Source organism: Falco cherrug, chromosome 8 (genome assembly GCF_023634085.1).
Source record: "Falco cherrug isolate bFalChe1 chromosome 8, bFalChe1.pri, whole genome shotgun sequence".
NCBI lineage: Eukaryota > Metazoa > Chordata > Aves > Falconiformes > Falconidae > Falco > Falco cherrug.
In genome coordinates this window covers 32456131-32469071 of record NC_073704.1, presented here as the reverse complement: position 1 = coordinate 32469071, position 12941 = coordinate 32456131, and the positions used below count along the sequence as shown (strand labels likewise).

General features: G+C 48.8%; 1 protein-coding gene across 1 annotated transcript in view; it reads left to right on the top strand.

Moving 5' to 3' along the window:
- Positions 1-10950: 10950 nt before the first annotated feature.
- The window catches only part of ITGB5 (integrin subunit beta 5), a 64239-nt gene continuing 62248 nt past the window's right edge, over positions 10951-12941 (top strand). Inside the window, exon 1 of the mRNA XM_055718990.1 lies at positions 10951-11193. Within this exon, the coding sequence (XP_055574965.1) occupies positions 11088-11193 (106 nt within the window). The 5' untranslated portion in view covers positions 10951-11087. The remainder of the gene's footprint in view (positions 11194-12941) is intronic.

The following is a 12941-nucleotide window of genomic DNA, read 5'->3' as shown; positions in this document are numbered from 1 at the left end:
TTACATAAGTTTAGATTGAATGATCTTAGGGTTGTGGGTTTTCTTTATTTCTAATATACACTTAATAAACCTGTCTGTAAAAGAATTCACATTTTACCATACTTTACTAAGTGTGCATTATCTATTGACTAGCAATAACATTTCCTTATAAATATATAATATATATTCACAAATATGTACATATATTTATAGGTTAAGTTCTTTTAAAGCATTGTTTAATTCCATGTTATATTTTGTGGTTTGGTTTTTATATATCCAGATTAACTTTTCCCATTAAACATTATTGTTTCTCAGTACCAAGTCTTTCTTACGTTGCTGCACAGTGGTATAATTGGGGTTTTTTTTACAATTCCAGAGACTATTTTATATTAAAACTTGTACAGAGTTTAAAGGCAAGTGCACACAGACTGGTTGCATCAGCACCCAGCGTTCACTCAGAGGTTCCAATCAAAAGTATCATTAAATCATAATGAAGCTAAAATGTTTATTGTTGTAAGGCTGACAACAATTTTCTGTGATTGTTTTCGGTGGGAACTGTGTAGTTAGTGCAGCTGGCTCTCCTTTGAAAACGTGGGACAAGCTGCTTTCTGTGATGGCAGCTTTGTGCATATGGGTCTGTTAATGTCACACAGCTGAAAACCAAGTGTCAATGGTAAGTTTAGGAGTCAGTGGTAGAGAACACCATACGTGGCTGTAGAGGTTACAAGGATGTGCATGCAGATGGGTTGTTCCAGTGCTTTCAGTGATCAAAACTAGCTCCTGCTCACCAGTTATGGTCCAAAACTAGCAATTAAATGGTTCTGATCTTTCTCAGGTGGCTTCTCTAGCAAAAGAAGACAGACCTTGCTTTCTCTGAACTGCCTGGAATAAGCAGTAGTTCAGAAAAAGCCTGGTGAGAAAAGGTGCAATTTTCTCTCTGTTGTTTTCCTGGGGTTTCGCTGTTTCTTTCTTCTAGTTGTCTCCTGTCCCCTCTGCTGCATTCACTGGCTGCAGAGCATCTGCTGTTAGCAGGTGTCTGTAGGAGGCCAGGCCTCCACTCTTTGTGAGCATCTCAACGTGCGCAAGATGACTTCTACTCCATGTGAGCAGGATTTAGCTATTCAGGACACTTATTCAAAGAACGGTGGAGATTTGGTCCTATTTTCTTGACTTTTCCTCTGAGAGTACTCACCTGTGAGGAGCCAAGCAAGGCATGGTGGCTACCCTTAGCCCCAGAGATGGACAGGCCCTATCCTTCCTCCAGCTAGAAAATCCCTACAAGGGGGACCAGCTCCCTTTCCCAACAGTTTCACTGATGTGTGCTCCCCCATGCCTGCTGCCCCCTCCTTTTTTACTTTGAGCCCTGTGGATCCCCACCATTTCCTGGGCAAAGGAGATGCCTCCCTGCTTCTATTCCCTCTGCTAAATCCTTTCCTTTTCCCCTTTTTCCTGATTTTTTTAGCAGCAGGAAGAGGTTCTGCTGCCAGCAGAACACTCTGGGGAGTCTGCAGTGGGGTGAGACACTGAAAAGTGTGTGGGATACATGCAGAACAAATGGCAAGAAGTCATGATGCTCAGACTTTTACTTTGTTCAGCTGGCTGCTTTTGCTCGGATACCCCCTCCCGCCCTTCTTTCTACGGCAGACTGAAAATTAGGGTTATGTGAAATCCAATAAAAAGATTTCTCTGCATCAGGAGCAATAGCCCATGCATCATGGTCTTTCACTGAAGTAAATTGCCTGGTTCCATCAGCTTAGTGGAGACGATCCTTAAAACACATGTAAGAGTAGCCTGCTACAGAGGCACATGAAACGGCTTTTAAGTGTTATCTCTTCTTCTTTTGCAAAGCAATAGGGGTTGGAAATGCAGGTGAAAGCTCAATGATAAACAGAACTTTAATGCAGTAAAACTTTATTGAATGTGATATCTAGTCATTTGTTGTCATTGAGAATAAAAGCAGCAAAAATAGTCAGGTGTCTGCGTCATTTCACTGCAGAGGAATTTTCATTGCTCTAGTTCAAAGCTAATTTCTGCAGCTGCAACCAGTTCTCATTTAGCCTGTGCTGGGGAGGGGCTATCAGATACTACTGTAAGCCTACTACTATTTAGCATTTCAAAGGCTGCTACAGCTATTTTATCTGGACTGAAATTCTCTACCGAAAGGGCAAACTCTCAGATGTTTCACTTCTGTTTGGCTATTAGCAACCCGTGATTCTGTTGGGAAATGTGATCATGGAAAACAGCTCTTTGTGGTGTTTTATGACTGCTGCTGCTTGGCTCATGCTTTGTTTCAGCTGCCCATCCTTCAAAATCCAACTGGCCATGGGAGAGGGAGCTGAGTGAGACCTTTACCCGTCAGTGTGAGAGTGGACATGACTGCAGCAGGGTGAGAGGCTTCAGGGAGCTGCCACCCCTTGTTTCGCATCCTGGGAACTGACTCATTCATCTGCCACCCCTGTGAGCAGAGGACTGTCATTTGGCAACTGCAAGGTCATTAATACTATTTTTTCCCAGTTTTTCACCCTGTACCCTTTGTATTTTTTTTTCATAGCCTAATGATGCTGCCTGTTTCAAAGCCTTATGTCTGATATTTGCAGATAGAGCAGCTTTGCTTATTAAAGGTTCCCACGAGGATTAAATTGACTTCTCCCTGGTTTTGGGGTGTGAGCTGAAGATACTGATTTTTGCAGCAACTAGTCAAAAAAACCCCAAACCTAACCCTAGAACCCAAAGTGGTCTAAGAACAGGGAAACCCATAAAACATGTCAGGTCACAGCTAAACAGGAAATAAACAGGTCTAAAAATAAGAATCTGTAAATTGCCTTGCAAAGGATGCTCTAACTGCTGATAAAAAGCTCTTTAAATATATCAAAGCCACAAAGACAGCTAGGAAATCGGTGTGAATGCTGATGACAAGGATTTAAAAGGGGCAGATGGGGAAGATGAAGATGTGGTAGAGAAGTTCAGTGATTTCTTTATGGTTGTTTTTACAGCTGAAGCTGTTGGGGAGCTTCCCACATCTGTCACACTCTGCAGTGGGTCAGCTGAAGGAGCCAGAGCAATCAGAAGTAAAAAAGTAACATGGAGTAAAGAGGTAGTAGGAGTAAAGTAAGTGACATAGCTAGGTAACAGGAGGTATAAGGTTGAATAGATAAAGTGGTTGTTAATACGGGACCAGGATCAAGTGATGCTGATCCAGGGGATCCAAAGGAGTGGCACAGCCCAGTGGTACTGGGGGCTGCAGTACCCAGCTGTGTTCCCAGGCACAGTCATCCACCACACCCCTTAGGCTCACTGGGACACACTAAGCCATCACTGATGGGTGTCCAAAGCCATTGACTTAGGGTGACAGCCAAACACCCACCAGAATTTGGGGGTATGCAAAGCTAAAGGAGGTCAGTGTAAAGCAGGGAGAAAAAAATAAAAATACAGGCACAAGTGTTGAACTTGCTGCCATAGAGAGCTGCGGACGCTGTATCTGCAAGTTCAAAAAAAGGTTAGGCAAATGCGAGGGTGCAAATGCATAAAAGAGATGTACCCTCTAAAAACAGGATAAGAAAGTGGGGGTGCTAAAGAAAGGGGCTGCAAAACGAGCCAGGCCCCCAAGGTAGCCTCTCCTGTTGCAGCCCCTGGAGCAAAGCCTGGGGCTGGATGTACAGCCTGGGCCAGCGGGACATTTCTCATCTTCTGAACTCATTGACCTGCTTTATTCAAGGCAGCATGGGCTGGAAAGGTGATACCTGGGGTGTGTGTACATAGCATGTCTTGCATACTCTAATTATGCCCAGGCTGTTCATAAACTGTGGAGAGGCAGAGTAAGGTGCTGTACACTGGCCTCTTCACTGTTTATGTAAAAACAGGCTCATAAAAGAAACGAGGAAAAATTATTGCAAGCAGATAACTAAAAAAAATGCAAAATGCTTCCTGCTTTCTATCTTGAAAGGTGCTGCCTTTCACACACAAGCTCCAAGGAGCAATCTCTTGAGAGCAAAGTCTGTCCCTCTCCAGGAAAAGCAAACTAAGACCAACAGCTCCCACCCTCCCTCTTCTGGTGGCAGTAAAACAGCTTGCAAAGGAGCTGTGCCCCACCTGTCCCCAGTCCCCAGGCGGTGTCTTCCATGGCACCCACCAAGGTGGGCAACATCAAGGGGAGAGGAGAGAAAATACCTGTCCAGCTGCTGGCCCAAACATGGCAGAGATTTCCCCAGGGGAGCTGGGAGACTTGCAGGGCCAGACAAGGTGGAAAAGGGAAAACAGTACACTGAGAGGAATAGGAAGTTTTGCCCAGGGCTCCAGAGAGGGTTGCTGGAGGGACCAGCATTGTTTTTGGTGGACATCTATGGCAACCGAGCATTTTCTTCCTTTTCATTGCCTGTTCTGAAAGTAATACCTTTGGTAACATCCTGACAGACCTTTGTCCCAGCTGGTTTCCTAGTTCTGTCATTGCTTTGCCAGTCAGCTTTCTAAAATTACATTAACACCTTCCCAGAGCAATGTCCATCATGTCTCAGTGGGGCGGGGAGGGCAAGGAAAGGTCTCAGCCCTCCCGAGATGGCTCACCAAGACCCTCACAAGTGTCACTGCTGCCTGCCCCATGCCCACTGACATGAGCCTGGTTAAACATTAGGGAATCTCTGCCTCTCCTTTAGTCACAGATAGCTGGGTGCAGCTGGGGAAGAAACTCTGCCACATAAATGAGACTTTGGAAAAAAAAGGCTTTCTCTGAATTCTTTTATCCATAGAAATCCTTTTATGGGATAAATCAGTCAAAAATTTGAAAAAAAAACGTTTCCTATCTGGGACAGTCAATAAATTCAAGACATTATTATAGTGCTAAGGTACCTAATGCCCTCTCAAGTAGAGGAATGTTTAAACTGGTGGAAATCAGGGGTCAAGTCCAGGCAGGTATTTCTGTGCCTGACTTGTACCGACATTAATGGGAATAAGGGTCCTCGGTGGACCTGGGCTTATATATCATTCCTATAAATGAAACAGGGCTTGTGTTGCACTATGTGTAACAGTATGTCATTATTCTTTTCAAAACAAGGTCTTTCCTTGTAGACTTTTCATAATTTCTCAACTGTTTTGTCCTTCCAAGGCTGGTGTGAACAGATTCTGCAGCAAGCTCATGCTGGGCAGAAACCGTTTGCCAGAAAAATAAGCAAAAAATGGAGTCCAGTGATCTATTTCAGATAGTGATTAAATAGCCAAGTGTCAACTGAGATTTGAAAAAGCTGCATGGGCATTGGGAGGCCCAAACCACACAGATCCAGGGTGAATTTCTTGGAAAGCTGTTTGTACCTCCAGAGCACTCTGCTTGCCCAGGCACTTGGGACCTGGGATTTTACTCTATTCAGTGGGAATTTTGCCAGAAGTTTGAGTGGAGCTAAGCCTAGCTGGCTTTATCCGCTGGCATATTAAATCATATTTAATGATCCTTTCCCCCACATGCATGCATACAGAGGGAATCTCTTTGGGCTTTTCATTTACAAGAAACCTTTTGCTAGATGCACCCAGTAAATACCCTTGGCTTTTGTGGCTCTCCTGGACTACTAATCAAAATGGGTCCAGTTTATTTGAGGCAAGATGTGCAGAAAGAAAGGATATTTCTTAATCCACCATGCAAGGCGGTGGGGTCGGACCGTCAGGCTGTCAAACCCTCTCCCTGCTCCCTCCTCCCTCCTCTGCGACTTGGCAGGGTCCCGGGCCACAAGGTGGAGCTGGCTCTTCACAGTTGCAGGAAAAGCCACGCGAGCAGCAAAATCTTGTAATGAGCACATTTTAATTGGGGCTAACCATTAACATAGACCACTGGCAGGTTTCCAGTGAGCTCCTATTTTTTAACCCTTTCCTGTGCCACAGCCTTGGGCATCCCCATACCTGCCCCTCTGACTGCATGCTTCTTAATTCTGGGGATCAGGGTGTATTTTTCAGGGTGGCTCGTGGTTGGAGACATCCATCACCCCTTTCAGTTCAGCATGTCAGTGAGCCCCTCCTGAAAATAGTTGCTCAGGCAGCCAGGTGCCCCCAGCCTGCTCTGAGAGCTGCAGGGACACCAAAATTTACCAGGTTTGGTGTGGCTCCATCATCACTGTTTGAAGGACTTGAGTTTATGTACCTTAGAGGCATGAGGAAAATCTCCCCTGTGTACCTCCCTACTCTCCAGCCCAGTAGCTCCAGGCATGGACTTGCTTAGAGATTTATTCTGAATCTTGCCTTTTTTTTTTCATGTAGGAGAGGGCCCGAACTTGGCAAGGCAAATTTAGGTGCCGTTCTCTGTTTCCCAGCAGTGTTGCAATGCTGCTTCTCAGCAGGTCAGTAGCGGTAGCATTGCTTTAGAGTAGCTGAGAACAGAGATTCATGATCAGATGGTGAAAACATATTTTTATAGCCGGCAGCAGCAACATGAACTGCATCTGTAGCTGGGAGGATAGCACGTAATGTGTAAGAAAGGATGAAATTCATGATTGTCATTTTTTGGCATGCAATAGTTGACTATTGCTGACAAGGATTTTGTGTGAATTGGAATTCTTTTGTAGCTTCCACAGAAAAAGCAGGAGGCAAACTTTTTCCATGGCTGTGAAAACCCTGGGAGCCAGATCTGTGGGCTGGTTTGGGGGGGAGGCAGTGTGGGGACGGCAAAGCTGCACAGCGTATGCCTCTGCACTCCCACTTCCCACCTCAGCGCAGCCAGGACAGCCCAGCAAACAGCATGATGAGGAACTGTAAAGGAGGAGAAAGTGTTTTCCTAATACAAGAACAGTTTGTGACGTGGTAGAGGTCCCCAAGTTTCAAATAAGTTTGCCTTTTATTTCATATCCCTGATCCTATGCCCCAACTTGTCCCTAGCTCCCCAAAACTCCTTTTCATTAAAACCATAAATCAGCCCAGCTTGATCATCATCTAGGTTCCAGTTTTGCCCATCTTTTGTTGTATGGAGAGCTGTTTGGACTGAAGGACTGAGGGACATTCAGGACTTGCTGTGTGCCAGCAGTGCCCGAGGCCAGGCTGCATCTGAATTCCTCTTCCAGCCATCACTGGCTTCACTGTGACTTCTGGAAATGGGTAATCTTGGCTGTCTTAGCTGGTCTTTCTGGCACACTAGAGAGCTGTGCCTGAGATCCCATGGCTTCTGAACTTACTGCAGATATGGTAATTGCATGAGTTTTATTCAATAATGAGGTTATAATGAGTTATATCCAGTCAGAAGATGTCTCTTCCAGCTGGAGCTGCTAGTAAGTAGCAACCCTAAACTTATGTCACAGTCTAGAAATGGGAGAAAGTTGGAGATGTCTCAGGATTTTACTGCAGGATCAAGGCAATATTTTGTGGAAGGTTATGGCAGAGGTGGAGTGTCACCCTGAATCAGGCTGCAGCCGTGGGCTGGGGCCCTGGCACTGGCATTTTGCTCAGTCTGGTGCAGAAAGAGGAGTTGTTGAAAATCTAGCACCTCTTCAGTGCCATGGCAGACATCTAAAAGTGACTCAGATGCTTCTATCCACTCTTCCTGCCACAAGGAAGATAATGATGATGAAAACCTACCTTTAAAACACCCTAAGTATCCCTGATAAAGCATTTTGTTTGTTTTGACTGATAATAAAAAAGTCAAATAACTAGCTTACAATTTCATCACTTGCAAATGCGTGCCTAGGTCAGATTACACTGAGTTTATGTCCTGCTTTGACCATAGCTTTAAAATGCAAGTGATAAGAAAGCAAGCACAAAGATCAGGTCTTCCCAACCCGGGGTTTTTCCTCTTTCTGTTCCAGCAGAACTGTGCAATGATATTCAAAACCCAAGCTCAAGGGCTTCTGCGGCACCTAAACATTTGAGGGAACCAGAGGGATCTCAGTCCCATGGGCAAGGTGATCCTCAGCAACGGCATTTTGAGGACAGGAGAGATGATGGTCAAGGCAGAAAAGACACAGCAGTGATAGCTGTTCCTGGAGATCAGCAGTGCCTTTGTTGCAGGTCAACCTTTCACAGTCACCAGGAGATAGAGCCCTTCCTTGAGTTCCCATCCCAAAACTGTGGTGCTGCTTTAAACTCATCTTCTACTGGTTTGTATGATCTCTTTGTCCTTAATAATCTCATTAACACATGGGCACAAAAAGGATTTTTTCCCAGTCCTTTATTCAGCACAAAGGAATCTCAGGAGGAAGATGAAAGGCTTATTTGGTTTCATATATGGAGGAAATCTTTTCAGGCATCTACTCTAACTCCGTCCTCCCGGACTCCAGAAAAGCAGACAGCACACAGCAGTCCAACACCATCATCACCAGCAAACAGGAAGGATTTATACAAACACCCTCTCTGGGGACCTCATTTCAGGCCATACATTACCTTTCCTGATGCTTCACTCCTTGCTCCATGGACCTGCCCACCCCATGGTGGGTGCATTCTCCACGTTCAACTACCACAAAGTCCCCCTATTGAGGTTACAGCTGCTGGCTTGGTCATTAGTGCAATTACATCCTCTTTTGCTGCTGGTGGGGGGGGAAAGAGTGCAGTGCTGGCTTTGGAGAAGGGTATTAATGCTGTTTGCATTGGGGAAGTTGCAGCACTTCCTCCCCTGCAGCTCTGTGGGGGGTCTTTCCCTGTAGAGCCCTGGGTCCACAGCACGGTCTGTTGGTCAGTGGTGGTCTACTGGGACAAGGTATATAGCCTTGAATCTGCAGGACCTTCACAGGGGCTTGGCTTGAAAGGTACGATGTTAAGAGTACATGACTGATAGCAGATGTTGAGCACTGACAACAGCCAGTGGCTCAACAAATGTGTAGCAACAGCTCCTGACCTTCTTCCTTCTCTCAGGGGTTTCTCATGGGGGCTGTGGGGCAAAGTCAGCCTGGACATGGTGGGCACCAGGTGCTTGTGGTGATGCTGCAGGCGCCTACAGAAAGCAAGGGCAAGCACTTGACCTCAGCTGAGCCTGGCTAAATATAACCGGTGACTGGTGAGCTCCTACGCCTCGCCTGGCTCTAGTCCCACCACAGTTTATTCCTTCTGAATGTTTCCTGCCTCTTCCACAGATCCTCTCCTTTGCTTTTTGAGATGCCACAGCTGAGTCTCACAAAGTGGTTTTCTTACCTCCAAGTAGTTTCTTCCTCCCATGACCCTGCTTTTCCTTTCTCCCTCTTGCTCATTCACCACTTGCCCCTGTGCATCTGCTCCTTCCCTCAGCACTCCTTGGGTGGCATGGCAGGACACAGGGACAAGGGATAAAGGTCATGTAGTTGTGTCTTGGGGTACTTGGGCATGACCAGAAGATCTAAGAAAGAGTCCCTTTAGGGACTTCCCTTCTAAGAATCTTCTAGGTCTACACGAGGCTCCTCTAGGCATTAAGGCTCATATCAGGTACCTTATCTCATGCAAACGCAGGATCTGCATGTAATTTTCTTTCTTTTCACAGAAATATGAAAAATATGCCACAGAGGAGCAACCCACTTTGAAGTCCCCACATGGTACAAACTTGCATTTCCAGGTCAGTCACAACACAACAGTATTAATTTTATTATTAATAAATGGTGATTGCATGCACCTGATCACGCTTTTGGGATAGGAGGGAGAGCTGCTGATGCCCCTTTTCCCCCACACAGCCGACAGCTGGAGGGCAGCTTGCAGGTCACGGCCTGGCCCATGTACCACACTCCTACCACAGCAGTGGTTTTGGTGAGGCATTTGGTCGTATTTTTGCACTGGTTGCAAGCGTGTGTGGTTGTGATGCTCCTGCAGCCACAGTAGGAGTGACCCTGATTTAGCAGCATCAGGATAGTTAAAATGTTACAACTTTTGTAGGCGGGTATTTCCTAAGACAACAAATAGTCGCTTTAAACCCAAACCTTGTATCTCCCCGGGATACCTACAGGCTGAAGAAATGAGCGAGGTTTATGAAAGCAGTGTTGGAAATTGGGAAATTTTGGCAGATGACATTGCAGTTAATTTCTTTCTGAGAACAACAGTGTAACATATGGGATTGAGGGCATGTGTTCTAAGCAAAATCTGATGGGGAGATATAGTAGACCTTATGCTAAAGCAGCATGAGGATTTGCAGGCCAGGGGTAGTTGATTGTTACTAAAAATTGCCTTTAAAATCAGTGATCAGCTCTACAGTTGATTTATGATTTCTTTTAAAAACAGAAAGCTCCCCAGCAACCCAAACACGGCCATAAACCCACCATTTCCTTTAGATCTGAAGTGCTGATGTCCAGTCGCATCAGGGACAGGCAGTGGGTGTGTGGGCAGTGCCAAAAAGCCAGCGGGCAGGGCACTGCCACCCCGATGCCCTTGCTCGGAGAGCCCTTGAACAGATGGGCACAGTTTGTTTGTGCAGAGAAAATCCCTGAAGCAGGAAAATGCCACGTAAGAGCGGCCAGTGACCTGTGGGGAAATGAGTGTGAGCCCTGCTGTGAGCCAGGAGGGAAGGGCGCGCGTTGTCCATGTGTCTGCGGGCACACGGGCATGTGTGTCTGCGTGTGCGTGGGTTTGCATGTGCTTGGGTCTGACTGTGCACCGCTGCCTGTCGGTGCACAGCCGGGTGTGCCCGTGTACGTGCATCTGTGTGTCTGTGAAAGGTACGCACATGCGTGTGCACACATGCATGCGTCTGTGTGCAGGTCTGTGCATGCAGGTGCGCGTATGCGGGTGGGTGTATGCGAGTGCATGTATGAAGTGTGCGTGCATGCACACGTGTGGCATGGGCATGGACACGCGGGCGTGCATGTACGCCTGTGTGCGAGTGTGCACGAGTGCGAGCGGGTGTGCAGATGCAGCCTGTGCCCATGTGTGCCCGCGTCCCCGTGCACACGCGCCCACACGCGTGCGTGGGCCAGGCCGTGCCCGCCGGTGCCCGCTCCGCGCCCGCGGGGGCCGGGGTTACGCCTCCCTGCGCGGCGGGGCGGGGAGGCGGCCGCGCACCCCGGAGCGGGGCACACACGCGGCCGCACCGGCAGCACCCGTCCCGTCCCGTCCCGTCCCGTCCCGCCGCCCCCGGGGCAGCTCCGCGGCACCGCCCCCGCCTCCTCCTCCGCCGCCGCCGCCGCGGCCGCACAAAAGGCGGCGGGGAGGGCCCGGCCGGGAAGGGCTGCCCGGCCGCCCCGGCCGCCCGCATCATGCCCCGCCGAGGGGGGCTGTCGGCCCCCGCCGCCGCCCGCCGGCCCCCCCCGGTTCTCCTCCTCCGCCTCCTCCTCCTGGCCGCCCCGCTGCAGCCCGGCAGAGGTAAGGGCCGCTCCGCTCCCCGCCGCCCCGGGCCCTGCGAACGCCGCCCCGGAAGGCGGGCTGTCCCCCCGACCCGCGGCGCTGCGCCTTCGCTGCCATGGCCGGTTCCCCCCCGCTCTGCGCCCCGCTCCCGGCCGCCTCGGCCCCGCTCCCATCTCCCCCCGCCGCCCGCCGCGCCGGGCTGCCTGTGCGCCCCCCGCCGCCCCCTGCCCCGGCGGCCCGGGCTCCCTGCGCTTCCCGCTCCCGCCCCGTGCCGTCCCCGAGCCGTGCCGGGGGTCCCAGCCCGCGTCCCCCCGGCCGCGGGTGTGGGGGACGGCCGCCCTCCGGCAGCGCTGCGGGCACGGACCGCATCCCCGGGCTTTGCGGTGCGGGGCGTTACACCTTCGCCGTAAAAAGCATGGAACAGCTATCTATACACCTCTCTCTATATATACTGTAATGGAGCCAGCTATAACCGCTTCTGTTCAGGGAAAAGCACTTCCCGGGGAGGTTTGTCTGAGCAATGTGTATTAATTGATTATTAATGTGTATTAATTGATTGCGGTGCAGCAGTGTAAAAGCCCCAGGCGTTCGCCCTGCCAGAGACCGATCCCACCTTGCCCCGTTCCCCCGCGCCCACCTTGCCCCGTTCCCCCCCCCATTCGTGCTGCGCCCCGCGAGCAGCCCGTGTCCCCAGTGGGGATGCTCTCACAGCTGCTGGGCACACTCGTTGCAGTTTTGTGACTCTGCTCCAGTACTACTGGAAATGGGGTTTCTCTCCTCTCTGAGCACTTGGGGAAACTTTTTTATCCGAAGGGAGCACACCAAGTGCCCAAGTCCCCTGTTATGGTACTTAGTGCTTCATGTTTTAATGTGTTTTCTAACAAGAGGCTCATCAGAGTGCTGCGGCACGTGACTGCAAAATCTCAGAAGAGGTTTGTTTAGCTTTTTTATTTATGTATTTTGTGGATCTGGTCCTTAGAATTGGTGATTCAGTAGTGCAGCAGGCCATGACCAGGGTGAGGCTGTTGGAATGCTTGTTGCAAGCATAAATAAAATGACCTTTTTTCACACTTAGCTGTATAAAATACATCACTTTTTTTTTGGATTGTAGTTGGTTGTTGGTTTTTTTTTTTCTTCCCCCCAAGCAGGCCAGTACATTCATCTCAGTCTGAGGAGCTGCCCAAACTAGGATTTCTTGCAGAACTGGTTTGGAATAAGGTCTGATTGCCTAGAGCATCTTTATGAGTAATTTTGTTGAGTAACTTTCATGAGAGTTTCCTATCTTGCTCTACATCAGTCTGATGTTATAAAATCTGAGCTGTCTAGTGGGATGCACGGTCTTCCTCTGCTTTTTGGGGCTCTCCTGTGGCTCAGTCCAAGGGAAGGATGCCATTTGGAGATGCTTTTTGTGCTGCTGGATGCTGCTCTGCAAAATGAAACATGGTGCAGGGCTTAGGACTCAGTGGCAAGTGTGAAGGACCAGATGTGTGGTGTGGAGCCCTGTGGTCTGAGGTGGTGGATTATTTTCCTCCGGAGTAATCCCCACTAGATCCTGGATGGAATTTTCCCCATTATAAGAAGTTTAGTTGATGTTCAGGAGTGGTTTCATTAAATGAAAGGAGCAGACCGAGTTTCTTCCGTTTTCACTGGGTGACTTGCCTCAGCATCTGGAAGGATCTGGACTAGCATGAGCATCTTCAGGTCCTTCCTTTGCCCAATTCAGGAAAGACTGTGCTGAATCAGGCACAGCAAAGACTTGCATCTGG